The sequence below is a fragment of the Argopecten irradians genome, chromosome 3, assembly GCF_041381155.1.
Source record: "Argopecten irradians isolate NY chromosome 3, Ai_NY, whole genome shotgun sequence".
Taxonomy (NCBI): Eukaryota; Metazoa; Mollusca; class Bivalvia; order Pectinida; family Pectinidae; genus Argopecten; species Argopecten irradians.
Window position 1 is genome coordinate 20,942,346 of NC_091136.1, and position 17,365 is coordinate 20,959,710.

At 34.5% G+C, this 17,365-nt stretch overlaps 2 protein-coding genes across 6 annotated transcripts; both read right to left on the reverse strand.

Annotated features, from left to right (window-relative positions):
- Positions 1-1,087: 1,087 nt before the first annotated feature.
- On the reverse strand, positions 1,088-4,929 carry LOC138317816 (beta-1,3-galactosyl-O-glycosyl-glycoprotein beta-1,6-N-acetylglucosaminyltransferase-like). Of its 3 annotated transcripts, none has more exons than XM_069259729.1 (4): positions 4,588-4,929; positions 3,248-3,367; positions 2,146-2,375; positions 1,088-1,674 (listed from the first exon to the last, which is right to left on the reverse strand). In XM_069259729.1, exons 1-4 carry the CDS (start codon positions 4,686-4,688, stop codon positions 1,394-1,396), a joined length of 732 nt encoding a protein of 243 aa, XP_069115830.1. In that variant the 5' UTR covers positions 4,689-4,929; the 3' UTR covers positions 1,088-1,393. The 3 variants fall into 3 exon arrangements, with proteins under 3 accessions (XP_069115830.1, XP_069115829.1, XP_069115827.1); XM_069259728.1 differs by having other exon boundaries at positions 3,248-4,111; positions 4,588-4,664; XM_069259726.1 differs by lacking the exon at positions 4,588-4,929 and having other exon boundaries at positions 3,248-4,418.
- Positions 4,930-9,295: 4,366 nt separating this feature from the next.
- Positions 9,296-17,355, reverse strand: LOC138317820 (prenylated Rab acceptor protein 1-like). 3 transcript variants are annotated; one of them, XM_069259734.1, is made up of 5 exons: positions 17,190-17,355; positions 13,792-14,001; positions 13,233-13,330; positions 11,567-11,668; positions 9,296-10,915 (listed from the first exon to the last, which is right to left on the reverse strand). In XM_069259734.1, the coding sequence occupies exons 1-5, from the start codon at positions 17,279-17,281 to the stop codon at positions 10,821-10,823; spliced, it is 597 nt and encodes a 198-aa protein (XP_069115835.1). In that variant the 5' UTR covers positions 17,282-17,355; the 3' UTR covers positions 9,296-10,820. The 3 variants fall into 3 exon arrangements, with proteins under 3 accessions (XP_069115835.1, XP_069115837.1, XP_069115836.1); XM_069259736.1 differs by having other exon boundaries at positions 17,251-17,344; XM_069259735.1 differs by lacking the exon at positions 17,190-17,355 and adding an exon at positions 14,833-14,867.
- Between the last annotated feature and the right edge of the window lie 10 nt (positions 17,356-17,365).

Consider the following 17,365-nt stretch of genomic DNA (forward strand, 5'->3'; position numbering starts at 1 on the left):
ATCAAATTCGAAGCTTTACCAAGAAAGAGCATGTAGCACCATAACATCCTTGTTGGTCTTTGATCAGGAATAGCCTCCCTTTATTTTATAATATTCCATGCATGCTTCATGGACATAACTTAAATGTTTTTATCTTTAATCGTAAATTAAACAAAAATATTTTAATCAATGTATCTTTAGAATAAAATATTACTATTGATTTTATGGAAATTTATTAATTGAATCCTAACTTCAAAGGAGGTGCTGTTCAGCATGATGTATAGTAGTCACTTTAGATGTAGTCAATTAAAAGCATAGTCTGTATACAAAATACGAATTGCCTCCCTTGCCACGAACTAACAGCAGTGACATTGAACTGCATGCTAAATACAGATAAAAGACAATGCTGACTGGTGTATAATTTTGCTTGCCAAGCGAGTTTTATTTCTTGAATATGCTTTATACTATGAAACTAACTAACTTGTTTTTGTTGAAATACGTGTGATACCCTGCCGAACAAGTGTTATTTTTGCTTGTAATTCGATCAGAATTAATACTGTGTAAATCGTATTCAGATAAATATCAAAGCACATATTCATTTCACAAAAATATAATTTTATTATCATTACACATACCATACCATATTCTTCGATTAAAAATAACAATACGTGAAATTCTAATTGATGAAATTTTGCTTTTGCTTCGAATCAGATATACAAGTTTGTGTTTCTGTTGTGTTTCATCCGTTATTGATGTAATTGTTTTTAATAAAAGCTGAAAAATAACTTTGTGATATATATTACCAGGCAACTTTGTCACACGTTGTAGTATGTAGTATGATGTTGTAGTCGTAGAGTATTCTTTTGTTTCTGGTGTATAACAGGAATCCAGCTAGGTTATCAAAGGCTTCACAGGTTTCCATTTGGAGGGAAACACTTTTAGAATACATGTATGTGATACAGAATTTTCAGTTCATAATTCAAACTAACAAAAACTGCCTTGAACATAAATTAAGGTGCTAAATTATATCTGTGTCCATTTTCATATGTAAGTTCTTTCCAGTTGCTTATTATCTGTATTTAAAAATGAAAATAATGAAATTGTGTTAGGTATTCAGGGCTGGACCAGGCATGCTTCAAAGCTCTCTATTTATAAATGTATGTGATGTTCACTGTTGACAAGTAAACAAATCATGAAATTAAAACTTAAGACATATATTCGTGGAATGTCAAGAGAACGATCATTCAACCACACGCTAGAATGTTTTTACAATTGTCTAAAAAGTGTTCTTATGTGGGTAGCGTTACATACATAATGTATGTACGTTAAGGGTTAAACAAGATACCGATCATCGCCGTCAAAAATGTGAAATCGCTGTAAAATGAAGTAAAAACATCCTATATATGAAATTAACTCAATGTTTCAAAAATGATAGGTTTTTATATACGGCTGCGTCAAACGTGCGTTTATTGTGATAGTCATCCCGTGTTCTGTTATACAACAGCTCCTCCATACAGTCTAAGGTAACTGGCTGGAAATCCCAGTAAAACTTGTTGGCGAAGAGTTCGTATCTCCTAGATAGCACTGGCAGGTCTCCGACACCAAAAATACAGATCTGGCGGACTACTTTACCAGCACAATGGAGATTTCCCCAATTTTTGAAGCGAGAGTTCATTATATAGGGTTCAACAAATCCTGAAATGAAAAGTCGATTATTACCTAAAGAATGACGGAGTAGTGTCCCCGCGTATAGTGTACTCTGAGGGTTTAAGATAAAAAGTAGAAAAGGTTTTGCTAAACAGGAAAATCCGTATGTGAACCAATATAGTTGCGTTCTCTTTCCAATAAAACAGCCAATGTAATCCTATTTCCGCGTATAAGAGATAAAATCGAATTTTCAAGTTTTGTCTAATAGGTATCTTATGAAATCGGGTCAGAATATCATTACAGAAACACCGGTACCACTTAAACTTACTACAATCTGCAATATCATGGTTGAGTATAAGTGTTAAATTTGATTGCTAGAATTTGTGTAAAACGAATGGCAACTGAATATTGGCGCATTCTATACGGTTGAAACGAATAAATTAAGAGAGAGTCATTCATTATATTAAGATCATGATGTAATCAGACCACCATATTAATATATTAGTCAATCAAACTTACCGTCAGCAGAGCCCTGGATTCCGAGGTGAGGATTGTGATTGAGTGAGGCAAAGAAGGTTTCGTCTGGTACCCAAGTTTTACCACACCAGTCCAAAAAGTCGCGTGCCGTCTGATTATGGAGGACATAGTCAACAAAGTGTCTGTTAACAGTGATATGGACAGATCCCTTCCCCGGTATAATTCCTGCTGGAGGATCTCCTCCAGCGTTAGCCCACCGTTGTTTATTCGCTCTGAAACCGACATTATAGTGATATAAATCCTTACACAGTAGACTAATGGAATATTTTCCTAACTAGAGGGTGTGACAACAAAAAACAACCCGAGGGATAATTCATGAACGCTCAACCTGAGGCTTACCGAGGGTTGGACAATCAGGAACCCGATGGTTGTGATTTTTGTTGTCAAAACCACAGAGGTAGGGAATGGTTCTTTTTCTCCCATATAAAACAAGAAACAAAAAGAAAAGATAATAGCCTAAAAAGAAGCATTTTCACCGCGACATGAACATGGTTCCATCGTCTGCACGTCAATATTGATGACGCCGTCGACAATGCACGCCACGGTCACACCGCTTGAGGTCATGACGTCACGTAATTGTCTTCAGGATCAAAAAATTAGCCCGCGCAATCTGTCATACCCTAGATGTTGACAGAGAAATTTTCAATGGCTAAACCGGTGACAAATCAGTGAATGATGGGAGAAAAAACAATCTTATCTTGTCGAATTGATGAGCATTTAATGTATTAAAAATAAAAACACACGTGTAAATGATAAACTGTATCCAATAGTTACGGAGTTACGAACAATTTTGCATTGGAAAAATGGACAAAGGTCATAATTGAGTCTATGACACTAAGGATTAACTTGAATAGATTTTCATGTTATGGAGATATAACACAAAAACTGAGTATACTCTCATCGCGGTTTAGGATGAGAGAACACTTAGATCTTTGTTTTGGGACATTTTTATCTATGAAATCATATTTTCAACGTTACAAACTTCGACGTCAAGTATTCCTTTATTGACTGATAAAGTGATTTTAAGCCAATGGAAATTATCGTTACAAGCATAATTGAATTATATCATACAATAAACTGATACCTTCTTATGGTTCCACTCACGTCGTTAGTACCATTGTATAATTTCAAGATCTTGACCAGCTCTGCATTTGTACGTAAGGGAAATTCCTGTCCAGTTAGGTTGATGAAGTACTTCCAAGTGCTGTAATTCCAAAGCTCTTCCATACACAACAGTTCTGGTTCAAGAACTGTAAGTGTCCCCCAACGAACATCTACTGACTTTCTTGTAACGAAGACATTTTCAAAACACTTAGCAATTTGCAGTAGTTTTTGACGGAATTTATTATCGGACTTTATGTCAATATGAATGCAGTAAAAGTTTTGCGGCCTATATATCGCTCTGAGAAGCCGCTCGACTTGGACGAAGTCTTTAAACACTAACATACTATATGCAATGGGGAAGTTTTGTTCCTCACGTGTCAAAGGACTTGTAATGTAGTTTTTCTTTAATAATGTACAGTTTATAGACTGCGATTGATCAGTGTTATTTTGTTGTGACCTTTGCTGCCATTTCACCGACATTGCACGCTTCTGTTCTGTAGCATTACCAGCGAAGAGCAATGGGCAGCTAATTTGGATACTTCTGGGTCTTTGCAAATCAGAAAATTGGAAAAGGAATTGTTCATCATCATGTTTTCGACTGTCATGTTTACCCTCTAGTAAAACCTTTGAAGTAACAGAATTTATATCAATCCGTAAATGTAACTTTAACAATGGCAGAAATGTGGACAATACAATCATAACTACCAGACAGTAAACGCGGAATGATAACTTTCGTTTCAACATCATCCCTATTGCATTAAATCTGCACTACCAGGTATATCTTTATGGCGTAACAACTTTCGGGAGAAATAAGCACCTAATTTTTCTACCCAATCACTGCCAACTGAAATAGAAGAAGAGCAGAGAAATGTCCAATAATATCTTGGCAAATATTTATTGGATTTTTTTTTTCTGATTTAAAACAAATAGACACACGATTATTTTTGAATCAATGTATAAAGACCAGCCATATCATCGTTACTTTCTTTTCATTTACTATTAAGGAAGTTTGATACAATCTGTAAATATAAGGATAGAATATCTTTTTGGTAGATATATAGAAGGATTAAAGCTGAGTAGGGTATAGATAATCAGTGACCTAAATTTCACATAATAACAAAACAAATCCTTTCATCAATGACATGAATATCAAATCACAAGTCTTGGATTCGAGGAACAATTATGTATTAATCAATGTAAAGTATGAATGGTTCATATCGTAGGCATTTTAGAGACTCCAGCGTAAGAAATTTTAAGATAAAAGGTCTGTCATAGTATCCTCGTGCTTCTATCAAACTAAAATATCATAGAACTACATACCGTACATGTGGTCTATACCGCTCTTCCGACAAGACATAGTTGTTCAAAAAATATTTCCATGCATTCAGCATTGAAGCTACACCCAGAGTGTTGGATAACATGTAAATTGTCCTACAGATCTATTTGTAAACAGCGATAAGATATGCGACGGGAACTTACAATGGATGGTTGAGATTAACGAGTCGAAGTAGAGACCAGTCAAAAGGGGTAACCAAGTTTCTCCGCGATAACACAGCAAAGGCATTCATATAAAACTTAGCTAACGTAGATATTGGCTGTACGGACACTTAACATCGAGGTTTACAATTTTGTATATAGTTACACGTTCGTTGGCATACAGCATATATTACACCAAGTTTCATAGTAGTATGTTCTTTATATTTATCTGATTTACCTGATCTTCGGTCAAATAAGCACTTGGTGCTACTAGATCACCTTTATCTCCTTTACTTGAATAGTTATCTGTGAGCATGCGCGATTAAAATATGGTATTTCGTCATAACCATTTGAATGTTCATCCTCTTGAGCATAAGCATAAGAATGCCACTTATAAAACTATGATATAACAGTTTCGGTTTAAAGCCTTTTAAATTCGGGACGCTGGAATTGGTTCCGATTTCCGAGTTCTGTTTCAAGGATTTTGTTTTTAAAATAAAATTAAACAAATTCAGTTCATGTAATGGGAACATATTACAAATGTTGTTTGTGATGTTTTGTCATAGAATATTTGTGAGTCAGTTTAATTCATTTTCAATTAACTCCTCATGTTCTCTAAATAACAAAATTTCCCCCACCACGAGCCTCTTTTTGCCTTCGGAACCAACCCATTTATCGCTGGTATGAATATATAAGTGCCGATAGCAAATAATATCATATTCTCCACAGAACAAAGTTTCCTCACCAATCTACTGCATGTTCCATGCAAAAAAGCTTGGCTTGAATTTAGTAGCACAGTCTCTCCAATGTGTATTCAGATTAGATTTAAATTGATTTATACGTTCTGAATGTGCTACCTCTTGTGGTAGCGAGTTCCATACATTAATTCCTCTGACAAAAAAGTAATGTTTTCTGATGTTTATCCTATATTGTGTTTTTTAGCTTACTGTTGTGTCCTCTGGTTCGAGTAGAGTTATTCACAGATCATATTTCTCTCTTCCTATCATTAGTTATGTCTAGTCCCTCCAATATTCGAAGGTTGGTAATACTAACTTTTTAAGGTAAGGCGTTCAGTATAGCTAAGATTATACATGCCTTTTACCAATTTTGTAGCTCTACGTTGAACATTTTCTAGTTCTTGACAGTCTCTTACCAGTAACGGGCTCCACACTGTAACTGCATATTCCAGTTGTAGTCTTATCAAAGATTTGTATACAAGTAGAAACATCTCCTTATCGAGTACTGTATAAGCTCTCCGTACTATACCTAACAGTCTGCTGGATTTCTTTAACACAGGTGGATATACTTGTACACTGAATATTAGTAAATGATCAAATATAACTCCTAGATCTTTTTCTTCCTTGGTGTTTCCCAAGATCACTTCACTGTCATTTCTCTTCATATCATAGCTTGTTTGAAGGTTACAGACCCCTAGGTGCATCACTTTACACTATTCCACATTGAAAATGATCTGCCATTGCTTTGACCAAGATAGTAGGCTATCCAAGTCTTTCTGGATTAATTTTGTATCATCCAATTAGCTTTCCCATAGACTTTCACATATGTGTTATGGAATGTATACAGTATCAGGAAGAGAACCGGTCCCATTACACTACCTTGAGGAACTCCACTTATAACAGGCATCCATGATGAAGATTCGCCATTGACCATTACTATCTGTTTCCTATTTGTAAGAAAGGCTTTTACCAATTTCCCTATGTTCCCTTGATTTCCTAGCGCTGAACTAAGTATGAACATTAAGTGCTAGTGAGGTTCTGTGTCAAAGGCCTTTTGAAAGTCTAGATATACTATATCCATCCTGTTACTTTTGTCCAGCTCATTTGTTAGGTCATCAATTACCTCCAAAAGTTCCAAAATGGTTTATTTTTGTTTAAATCCCAATTGATGGCCACAGAGCCGATTGTTTACATCTAGAAATGACATCACAAGATCTCTTCATTTAGATTCCAAAATGTTTACTACCACACTTGTAAGGTTCACTGATCTTAGTTTTGTGGTTTCTTCCTTTCGCTTTTCTTGAAAATTGGAATATTCCTTCCTGTAGTGACTTGTTAAATATGCTATGCCCCTAATTCAAAATGTTATATTTTATATAGTCCCGGAGGTTTCAATATATTTATTTTGTTCAAGGTTCCGTCAACTTTTTTCTGTTCAATAATTAGATCCTCAAGATGTAGTTTGTTCTTAAGTTGGTATTCCGTATACTCTCCAAGTTTTCATGTGTGAATACATCATTGATACAATTTCTCCTCTGTATGATTTTAATGTTGACAGTCCCGTCTTTGACTTCATCATACTTTTTACATATTTCCAAAACCCTTTGGGATTGCTCTTGAAGTCTGATATTATCTTCCCTTCATATTCTCTTATTGATTTTCTTTGTTTATGTGCAGCATGGTATCTTGTCTGCCTATACTCTTCGAAATTTTCTGATATTTGGTTTCAAATTTACAAAGCTTTTCTTTTGTTCTTTAATGTTGTAATAGTGGTTTCATTCATCCAAGGTTTCCTTTCCCTTCTGCCTGTTTGTGCTTTAGTAAATGGTATACGTACTTCCACATACTTGAATAATTTCTCTACAAAGTACTCCCAAGCTTCAGTTATGCTCATTACATGGAGTTCATACCTCCAACATACAGCATTCAGATCCTCCCTTAATCCTTGATAATATCCTCCGTAATAACTGAACTTGTCTCCATACTGTGGACACTTGTTCGCTGGTATATTTAGGTTTAGTGTAATCGTGACATGGTCTTTACAGGCGGTTTTGGATAGTTTTCTCATTGCTGCTGAAAACCAAGTCGAGTATGGATGGAATATGGCCTTCTCTGAAACGGATAGCCTCGAAAACGTGTTGAATTAAATACCTATCCCTACAACGATCCATGAATCATCCAGATGGTGATTCCGCAGCTTCATTGTACTTTCATTGTCCCAGTTGATGTTCTTGTAGTTGAAGCCTCCAACTACCAGTAGGTGATCGTTTATGTTTCTAATTGATTAAAACAGAATGTTAAATTGATCCGAATCATCGTATTTAGACTTTTGGGACGACAGTGGTGTCCGATCATGCTCTGTGATCTGTTGATTTCCGGCGGTTGATGATAGGCCTTTGCTTGATGTCATTTCCCTCTGTTCAGATACTCGGCTGAACCAATCTCCTCGCACTGTACCAGAGCTTCGGGCATATGACAAAGTCGTTTTGATTTTTCATGAAGAACTTGCAGGTGGTTGTACTGCTGCCGAAGTGATTTTTCTATCAGTCTTAGATTTAGGCTTTTGGATTTAGATTACCTCCCCTGTCCTAATTTTCACATCTTCTCTTTGCCTTAATATTCCTGGCAAAATCCAACAGTGCCTTTCTACTCGTTGTCGTCAAAAACTAGCTTTGTTGGTCTTAATCGTGTCCCTTCCCTCTTTCCTATCCTTATCATTTGATTGATTTGTAGATTCTCCACTCCATGCTTAGTAGATAAATTTGTATTCTTTTGATGGTCTGCTCTTTTCCTTTGCTCACCATCGCTTAAATCCGACTATGGTAGATTGCAGGACCATTATATGTTGCTCTCGTTTCCGCTGTTCTTCTGTTTCCTTGAATCGTTCTTCGACAACATTTAAAATATCGGTTTTAAGGCTGTTTGTCAGATCCCACTTTAAATTGGATACAGCTTCTTCTACTCTTGCGGGTATCTGTTCCTCTAGTTTATCCAATCTAGTCTCAGCCTTTCGTTTGTATTAGACTCTCTTCTCTTTAAAAACACTATTTTTCCAACTGTACTAGGGCTAACCTTCTGGCCCAGTATCTACTTAACAGTGGATAAGTCTGCATTCTGTCTGTGTTGTTAGAGAAACATGTCCGTTGGTTTTCTGTCCCGTCTTTATTCCCACGCCTGTTTTTTGTTAGGTCTACACAAAATTTCGGAACAACAATGCCATTGCTTTTATTCAGTTGATGAATGCTGGTATTTAGATTGTTTATTCTGTTGGGTCGCTGGTTTGGTTTCGTTTCAGATAGTAATGTTACGCTCGTAGAGCACCGTAATTACGAGTCTAGATTGAGATCAATATCACTGGAGTATTTTGGAAAATATGATATGTATAGGTCTTGTTTCCTAAAACTGTTATTGTCAAGCAAATATTACTGCCCCAGCTGTCATTCAAACGTTTTTGGCAGCTGAAAAAATACGATATGACAAGGACTGAAATTCCTTTATATCCGTTCAAATTTTCAGCACCACACCGTCGCACTAGTTGAACTGAAGAAATTTAAAATATGTTTTCAAGACGGCAGCCATTTTTGAATAGCACCTGACCGGAAACAAAACTACTGTACATTACTAAATTGATCAGGTCTCTATATCAATATAATCCATGGCAAGTTTTAGCTAAATCCCACCAGTGGAATGGGAGAACTTTAACCTGCACAGCGCCTATTTACAAGACTGCACGACGGACGATGATGGTACAAGTACCATGGCAGAAAGTTCACACTCTTAAGGTCAGATGATGAAAAAAAATCAAAACAATTAAATTTATGTTTTTTCCTCTTTTATTTTCATTTTCCCTCTGATTCCCACCTAAACACACAGTTGGACTGATCTGCGACTGTCAAAAGACATGGCTAAATGATTCTTTAATTTCTTTTGTCCAATAATAATTTGTGCTTAATTCAAAGGAATTGTTTTAAAAAAATAGAATATTTCACATATATGAACAAGTTTTATCCATCAAAAACCATTACCAAAATTCAGAAGTATTATTCTTATATTGTCTTTATCACAAAACCAACAGAGCAATATAGAACAGCTTTGTTTGGTAATTTAATAGTCTATTTTAGTAACTTCTTGAATCGAACAGCTAGAAAGCATTCACATGTACCACATCACATGCGTTATCTTACACAAATGAAGAAAAATATGGACTTGTCTGAGCTATTTTACAACTCAACTTTTCACTAAATTCTCTCCACTCATAGCATTCAAACAGAAGGTTCCAACAATAGACATAAAAAAATAATTATAAACTGCATTTGCATGACAATGTATCTCCCTCATAATAAATTAAAGGTATAGCATATACATTATAAATTCTATACATACATCATCAAGTTTGAGTACATAACATAAATGAAGATATATACAAAAACGACCTTGTGTACAATATTAGAATTACGGTATAAAATGAATAACCCTTTGTGCACATGGACAAATATGAATGTACTTGTCTCTTTTAATTGAAATTTACAAAACTTTGTTAATTCTGAGTAGATAGTGACACTACCTTGTAAAACGATTGCATGTGACTAGGTCTTATTTATTACTACAAGCGATGTAAATAAATGCTTTCATAAGAAAAACCATTTTAATTTGGCAGAACTGACAGAAGTATGGGTTACCAATTTGATTAGTGATAGATACTTAATTATATGTAGTCCAATTAAATTTGCTTAATTTTATTTCACATTTTTTTGAAATTGTTTTCATACTTTTATACATTTTTTTGCATAGTATAATGAAAATATGGCAAGTATCTTCATTGTGCAATTAGAGGTGTACATTTTTCTCTTTTTAGAGAGAGAGAAAATCAATAGAATAAAACATCATTTTACAATTTTAAGTACTGTATTCAACCCTATAAGTGCCCCTACCCTCACCTTTTTCAGGTCTCATTTTCAATTGCCCGGCATAAAAAGAGCAAAACTGTATATGAGCACTTATTAGGTCGAATACAGTATTATATGGTTATCTGTATTGAAAGTTTAAATAACTGACATATAGTGTTCGTCTAATATATTACATATATTGCTTGAGATTCCCTATTCAGTATCCATGTACATGTAGTTGTTAATGTCAATTAAATGCTTGCTTCTTTTGATCACTTTCCTCAAATCAACTGAAGAATGGCACTATTATATTTTTTTCATTTCTTTCAGCATTGTACACGAGACATGTATCTGCTTTTCAGTGTAGGAATTAATTTTAACAACCAAAACCTTCTCAAACAGAAAAGATAACCGGGCTACAACAAATATGAAACACTGCTGAATAGTTACTCTATCACACAACTTCATCCATCACCAGATCAATGTCCTCACCATCTTCTGCCAGGGTGTAAAATGAGGCATGAAGCATGATCACGAAAAATGAGGCACCTAGAAAATAAACAAAATACGTGATAAAGTGTAAACCTGTAAGTATATAATTATATCATAGATATTTCAGATTACAAATGCTCACATTTTTGAGTATCATATTGCCTGTTCCTGTCAGATATTTGTATTTCTATAATTTTGTTTGTACCGATGTATTGTCTACAGGTAATCTGCTGCTGTTTAGGTGTAGTCTATTTTAAGAGCATGTATTGTACCCATTCGCAATTTGGAAAATTCACTTCGCAGAAAATGCAAGACGGAAAAGGCCCTTTTGGGGTTATAATAATTCTAAGCAATCTGCCATTGGCGTATGAGAATATTGATAGGGTTGAAAGACATCATAAGTAAAGGCCATACAATGAAAGCGAGATTACAATGATTGAATTTGGTCTTCATTTCTTAATCAAAATTTCAAAATCAGTCCTGTATATTTCAAAGTCTCTATATTGTCAGAATTTTCATGAGTTTCAGAAAAAAAATGATTTCACCATATAAAGCTCACACATGGCCCACAGAAAGCAATTTTCAGTGTGTTTTAATATTGATTAGTTTGAATTTTTTCTGACTTTAATCAAATGATGGAGTATAAATATCAGTAAATTCTTGCAACTTTTTGGACTGATAGACAAGTGGATAGAACTTGATACCTACCAATAATCCAGAAAACAGCAGAGCCTGCACCAGCCAGCCAAAAGAGGGGGAATGAACAGAGACCTACAGCTGCATACTGCTGTGAAACACTTAATTCTTTACCTGAAAAAAACCCATCAATATGTTAACACCAATCAATTATTGTATTATAAGTTCAAATAATAATGATATTTATTATATGGCTGTGTGTTTTGCTCGCTCCTGATAGGCTGAAACTACACTTTCCCGCCATGATACAACATGAAATCCACCAGAAAATTCCGAACTATGCATTGTGACATCATCCCAGGTTGATATAAGATTCCAAAACCCCCAGGTCGTACCCAAATATAGATATCTTGAATTGTGATGTCATGTAAAAAGACGTTACAATCACTTCACAGGTTGATATAAGATTCCAATGGGTCCAGGTCGTACCCAAATATAGTGTAAACGGAATTTCCGTGACGTCAAATATATCTATTGTGACGTCATCATTCAGCGAGATGTGACAGAGAGCAGCAGATTTACTGGAATCAATGTGACCCTGCCAATGTTTGTGTGTACATATTTTTCATTTTTTTCTCCAAATAACAAGTTAAATGTATTACGTGGTGTTTTCTCTATTTTATCGATATTATCAGCATATATTTTTCTCTTTGAAATTTTTCAACAGAACTATTGAGTATCAGGGAGAGGGGCTGCTCAATATCATGAAGACGAAAAACATGTATATATACATGTGTCAAATGGTTTACATCATGTAAATGCCATATGATAAAACAGATGTCAACCTGTTTTCAGGTGGATACACTGATTTATCAACTCTCGAAAGTGATATAACTCTCAGCCTTCGGCCTTGGGTTATATCACTTCCACGAGTTGATAAATCACCGTATCCACCTGAAAACAGGTCGATATTTGTATAATACAATGTATACTGTATCTATCTAGCTGTCACTAAAAACCTGGTACAATAACATACTTATTCATGCTTGATTTTAATACATGATAAATAATACCTCCACTAGGTAGTGTACACTTTATATACAAGGATCACATCATGTATAACATATAAAGCAGATAAAGTCGATTGAATACAGCAGCAAGGACTTCTAATTCTCCAACATAACATTCTTCCATGTTCCTATAGCGAATCACAGTATCCATCCAGTTTAAAGTGTAACAATTAAAAGATCTCAAAAAAAAATGTGTTTTTCTGTGGATGAAGTTGCCTTTATTTGACTTTTAAAATGATGATTTGGGTGGCATATATAGCGCTAAATAAATCCTATGTATTTCCATAGATTCGTATTTAAGGACCGGAAGCACGTACCATTCAGCAAAAACATAACACATAAGGCTGACAGCCTTTATAGTATGGCATCATAAGTATTTCATGAAAGATCCATTATTATTGATAGCAGAATTTTTTTCTGAAAGTATAATTCAAACCTTAGCATACATAAAATTGAAGGTAAATTTAGCATTTAAGTAAATTGACTTAACATAATTAACAGCTTTATAAAGCAGCTTTAAAATCTTGCAATAATCATGATTTAAGGAATACTATAAATAGCAGGATGTGTATGAGGTATACAATAATTTAACATGACCTGATTTTTTAACATGCACTTGACTTATAAGAGGTTAAGGTGTAACTTATATTGCTGTGAATTATACTTACCCATTATAGACAGTTTCTTTTCCTGATTTTTGATGTTGATTATGTAGCATGCACCTAAACATGCGGCGATGGCGATCAATAACATAGGGGAGGTCAGTCTACAACAGTACAGAAAAGGATGTGGTGGTTACTAGATAGATTTGTTGTTTGTGAACAAAACTTACGCCTATATCAAAACTTATCATCTATATTTATTAAAATTCAATGTTTATTATCTACTCCAAAAACTGTAAGAACAAATTTACGGAGTAGATAAGGTACATTGAATTTTAATTAGATTGATTGATCATTATAATGCATCATAAAATCACAAGGAAAACATGTCTTATTTGTACTATAAAACTATAAAACTAATTATATTTGTTTTAAAAATGGAATGACTCCTCAATGAGAACAATAAATTAATATTGTGTCTGTATTAGCATGAATAGAAATCACATAAGAATCCATAATGTTACCTGCCTCAAAGAGACATTGTTACTTGGAATACCAAGATTAGGGTAATAGAAATCTTAAGCATACACTATTATCAATATATACCACCATAATACATACTTACACACAGAACAAGACTAATCCTAGAAACACAAACAGGTAATTGCTTTGAAAATGTTCAATGTTTTTCATTATTCTTTTTGGAACAGGTGCAACTGATTTAGGTGTCTTGAACTTGCTTGTGTTGATGAATTCTCCCCATGGTTTGATGCCTTCCCGGGTGCGAGCCAGCCATTCCCTCGCGGATGCATTGGACAATGTCAGTGACATGATTCTAAAATTAAATAATTTGTATGCATGAATATTACAGATAATCTTAGCTTATATAGCTAATACTGGGTACATGTAGGAAGTCTTGAATTAATAATATATGTAATTTTTATTATATTCTGTAATCTTTTGTCATAAAACTAGTTGAAGAAATAAGAATTTATGTATATTCTGTAATCTTTTGTCATAAAACTAGTTGAAGAAATTGTGATTTTTATAACCCTGCATATTTGCTTAAACTATGTGTACCCCTAAAAAAATATTAAAAAAAAAAAAAAAGAAAAAAAAAGAGAGCTAGAGAATAAGGAGAAAGACAATGTTTACAGGTTTGTAGTAATTGATAAATAAATTAAGTCACTTCTTCAAAACCAAACGCCACTTATGATAAAAAAATAAAATAGGATTGAAATAAAAATTGTAGATCAAACTACAGTATAACCTGTCTATAGAGATCACCCAAGGAACAAATAGGAAATGGTTTTTATACAATAATTTAGTTAAAGAGTGTAAACCTTGCAGACTATTTCATACCCCACAGCTTGGTTGTGCACCAGTCTATCTTTCACAGGTTTTACTTTGTTAATTCATAAAGTAATATATATTATTACATGTTGAACTTTAAGAAAAATTACACACAGGCTGTATTTTGACTGAAAAAATTTAAAGAGTTTTTTTTTGCTGTGACGTGTATTTTTCAACAATACAATTAAACACATGCAGTCTACACAACATGCATCAGAGCTAAGACATTTACTTATCTTTGAAACAGTCCCCTGGAAAATAAAATCTTGCTAATTACCATAGTACCGACCCACTCTGTCAAAGATTATCTTACCTATCCTTCATTGAAGACATATGGTCTTGGAATCTAAACATCACAAAGAAATAATGAATGCACAATTTCATGCAGGTATGAATTATGATTCCATTAAAGATTCAAAGTGTTTGAATCATTAAGAGAAAGGTGTTTATTACAGGGACTACCGACAAATTTCACACATTACATGTGTATTTCCCTCACTCACCTGATTTAACAACTGGTACAAGGGTATATGAAAGAATAGGGATGTGTATCTTGCTGCATATTATAAGGCCAGAACAATATATATATACATGTATATTTTTCAGGTTACATGACAGAAAAAAAACCATGAGATCCCAGAGGAATCTTGGCGCCCACCAAAGAATGATCTATGTCTGACAATGGAAAAAGGGATCTTTTCTTTGCTTTTCAAACTTTAATTGAAAACATCCTACATATAAAATTTGAGACAGATCGCTTCAGTACTTTTTGAGTAATAGCGGAAACAAGTACCTTCTGAGTAATAGCGGAAACAAACTTCAAATATCAAAATTCAAGATTGCAGCCTGTCGAACATCTTGTTCACTGATTGGTTTCAAAATGCAATATGCAGAACTAGGGCCCTAGGGCAACCTGCATGTGAAATTTGAGACAGATCTCTTCTGTACTTGATATAGCAAAACTTCAGTTATTAAAATTGAAGAAGGTGGCCTTGAGTGAGTGTCAGCCATAGTGTTCAGCGATAGGTCCCAAAATGTAATATGCACAACTGTGGTGCTAGGTATAGGGAACCTGCAAATAAAATTTGAGACAGATCCTATCAGTATTTTTTGAGAAATGGCGGTAACAAATTTCAACTATCAAAATCCAAGATGGCGGCCTAGCTGTCAGCCATCTTGTTCAACAATCAGTATGCACAACTAGGGCCCTAAGGGAACCTGCATGTGAAATTTGAGATAGCTAGATCCCTTCAGTACTTTTTGAGAAATAGTGGTAACAACAATTGTTAATGGACGGAAGGATGGACGGACTATGGACGAAAGGGAATTAATAACAAAAATAATGTAGGTCAGAGGAGTTTAATCATAACGATTTTCCTGTTAATTTGTACAAGCAGATGTAGAGTAGTTAAAATGTCTAGCTGACATAGTAATTAATACCACAAGTCCTCAACCTCTGAGTTAATCGGACTGGTGTTTGAATTCTACATTTATGTAGGGCAATATCGACAAGAGCTCACAATAACATGCTTAGAAATGATAATATTCCTGTTAGTAAGGAACCTTTATCATAGATATAAAGTAAGTATTAATAAAATCTGTATAGACATCGCTAAAATGTTGTTGCCAGTTAGTCTTCATCCATACACGTGTGTGGGGCATTCAAGTGACACGTTTGATGTTTAACATGGCGTTCTCGCTATTTCTATGTGTAAATACTTGGCAAAGATGTCCTAAGTTGTACAAGCTGATTGGATATCTGTTAGGCATCAGGTTGATGTAAAACTGTATTTCATTAGCGTCTGCAGAGACAAATCGCCACAATCTGGCATAAAAATTGTATGAAATTAGTTGATTTTTTTCAGCAAAAAACGTGGGGGCACCCTTATTAGAGGAGGTGCTCTTAATAGGGAAAATACGGTATATAGTTTAGAGCAGTCATCAATATCATTGGCCTTGGTGATGAATACACTTGCCTAGGATTCTAATATAAAAGTTTCTAGCCATTAACAGTAAATGAATTATTTATGCATACAATAAGCAAATATAAATAGTATAACACAGAGAAAATAAACCAAATGTAGTCAAGAAAATAATTGTCTGACAGGTCAGGGGAGATAACTCTTTTGATGTAGGAATCCCTTTCATACTTAAGCTTGCATTCCTAACAACTAGAGTACAATTAGCTAAGTACAATATAATAAGTTTTGCCTAAAAATTTATTTTATTTTAAAATATCAAAATATTAATACGAGATTTTCATAATTGTAGATTTTTTTCATGAGTCATAACTTTAACCACCTGTTAACTTTAGGCGGAATTGGTCTAAATCTTTACAGTATCTAGACCGAATAATCTGTCTCTCTGTCTGTCTACAGTACGTACTGTACGTTACAGCTGTCAAATCATTATCAGACAAGCACCTGGGCCGTTTTCGATTATGCGGTTTGACTGGTTGGACCTAGTTGTTTCGTTTATTAATTAAACACGGACCTGGTAATTTTATATTGTTTTCAGACGAGCCTTGACAAAGCCCTCACAGGCCTGTATCAAAAAATGCAGGTCCATCAGGATTTATACTTGAAATAATGACTTTAACCAACGGTCGAACCGGTTGTTCCGAATAAACGAAAACGGCCCAGCAATTCTAAACCAAACCTGTGTTCTTACCCCCTTTTCTTAGTTTGAGATTCTGGTACGCTAGTTTGAGATTCTGGTACGCTAATATCACCTTCTAGGCCACTAAGGTCAATTTTTTCCATATCAGTTTGTTCTGACTGTCATCTCCATTTAGCATTTGTGTACGTGGTTGTGGGTGACGATTTTTACACATATTACGATGACGT

Coding starts and splice junctions, on each gene's coding strand:
- LOC138317820 (XM_069259734.1), bottom strand. CDS start 17,281: ATGGAAAAAATTGACCTTAGTGGCCTAGAAGGTGATATTAGCGTACCA. Junction 13,331..13,791: donor GGATTAGTCTTGTTCTGTGT/GTAAGTATGTAT, acceptor GTACTGTTGTAG/ACTGACCTCCCCTATGTTAT. Junction 10,916..11,566: donor TGCTGTTTTCTGGATTATTG/GTAGGTATCAAG, acceptor TTTATTTTCTAG/GTGCCTCATTTTTCGTGATC.
- LOC138317816 (XM_069259728.1), bottom strand. CDS start 4,014: ATGATGTTGAAACGAAAGTTATCATTCCGCGTTTACTGTCTGGTAGTT. Junction 2,376..3,247: donor GTGAGTGGAACCATAAGAAG/GTATCAGTTTAT, acceptor TGTCGGTTTCAG/AGCGAATAAACAACGGTGGG. Junction 1,675..2,145: donor AATCCAGGGCTCTGCTGACG/GTAAGTTTGATT, acceptor TTTTCATTTCAG/GATTTGTTGAACCCTATATA.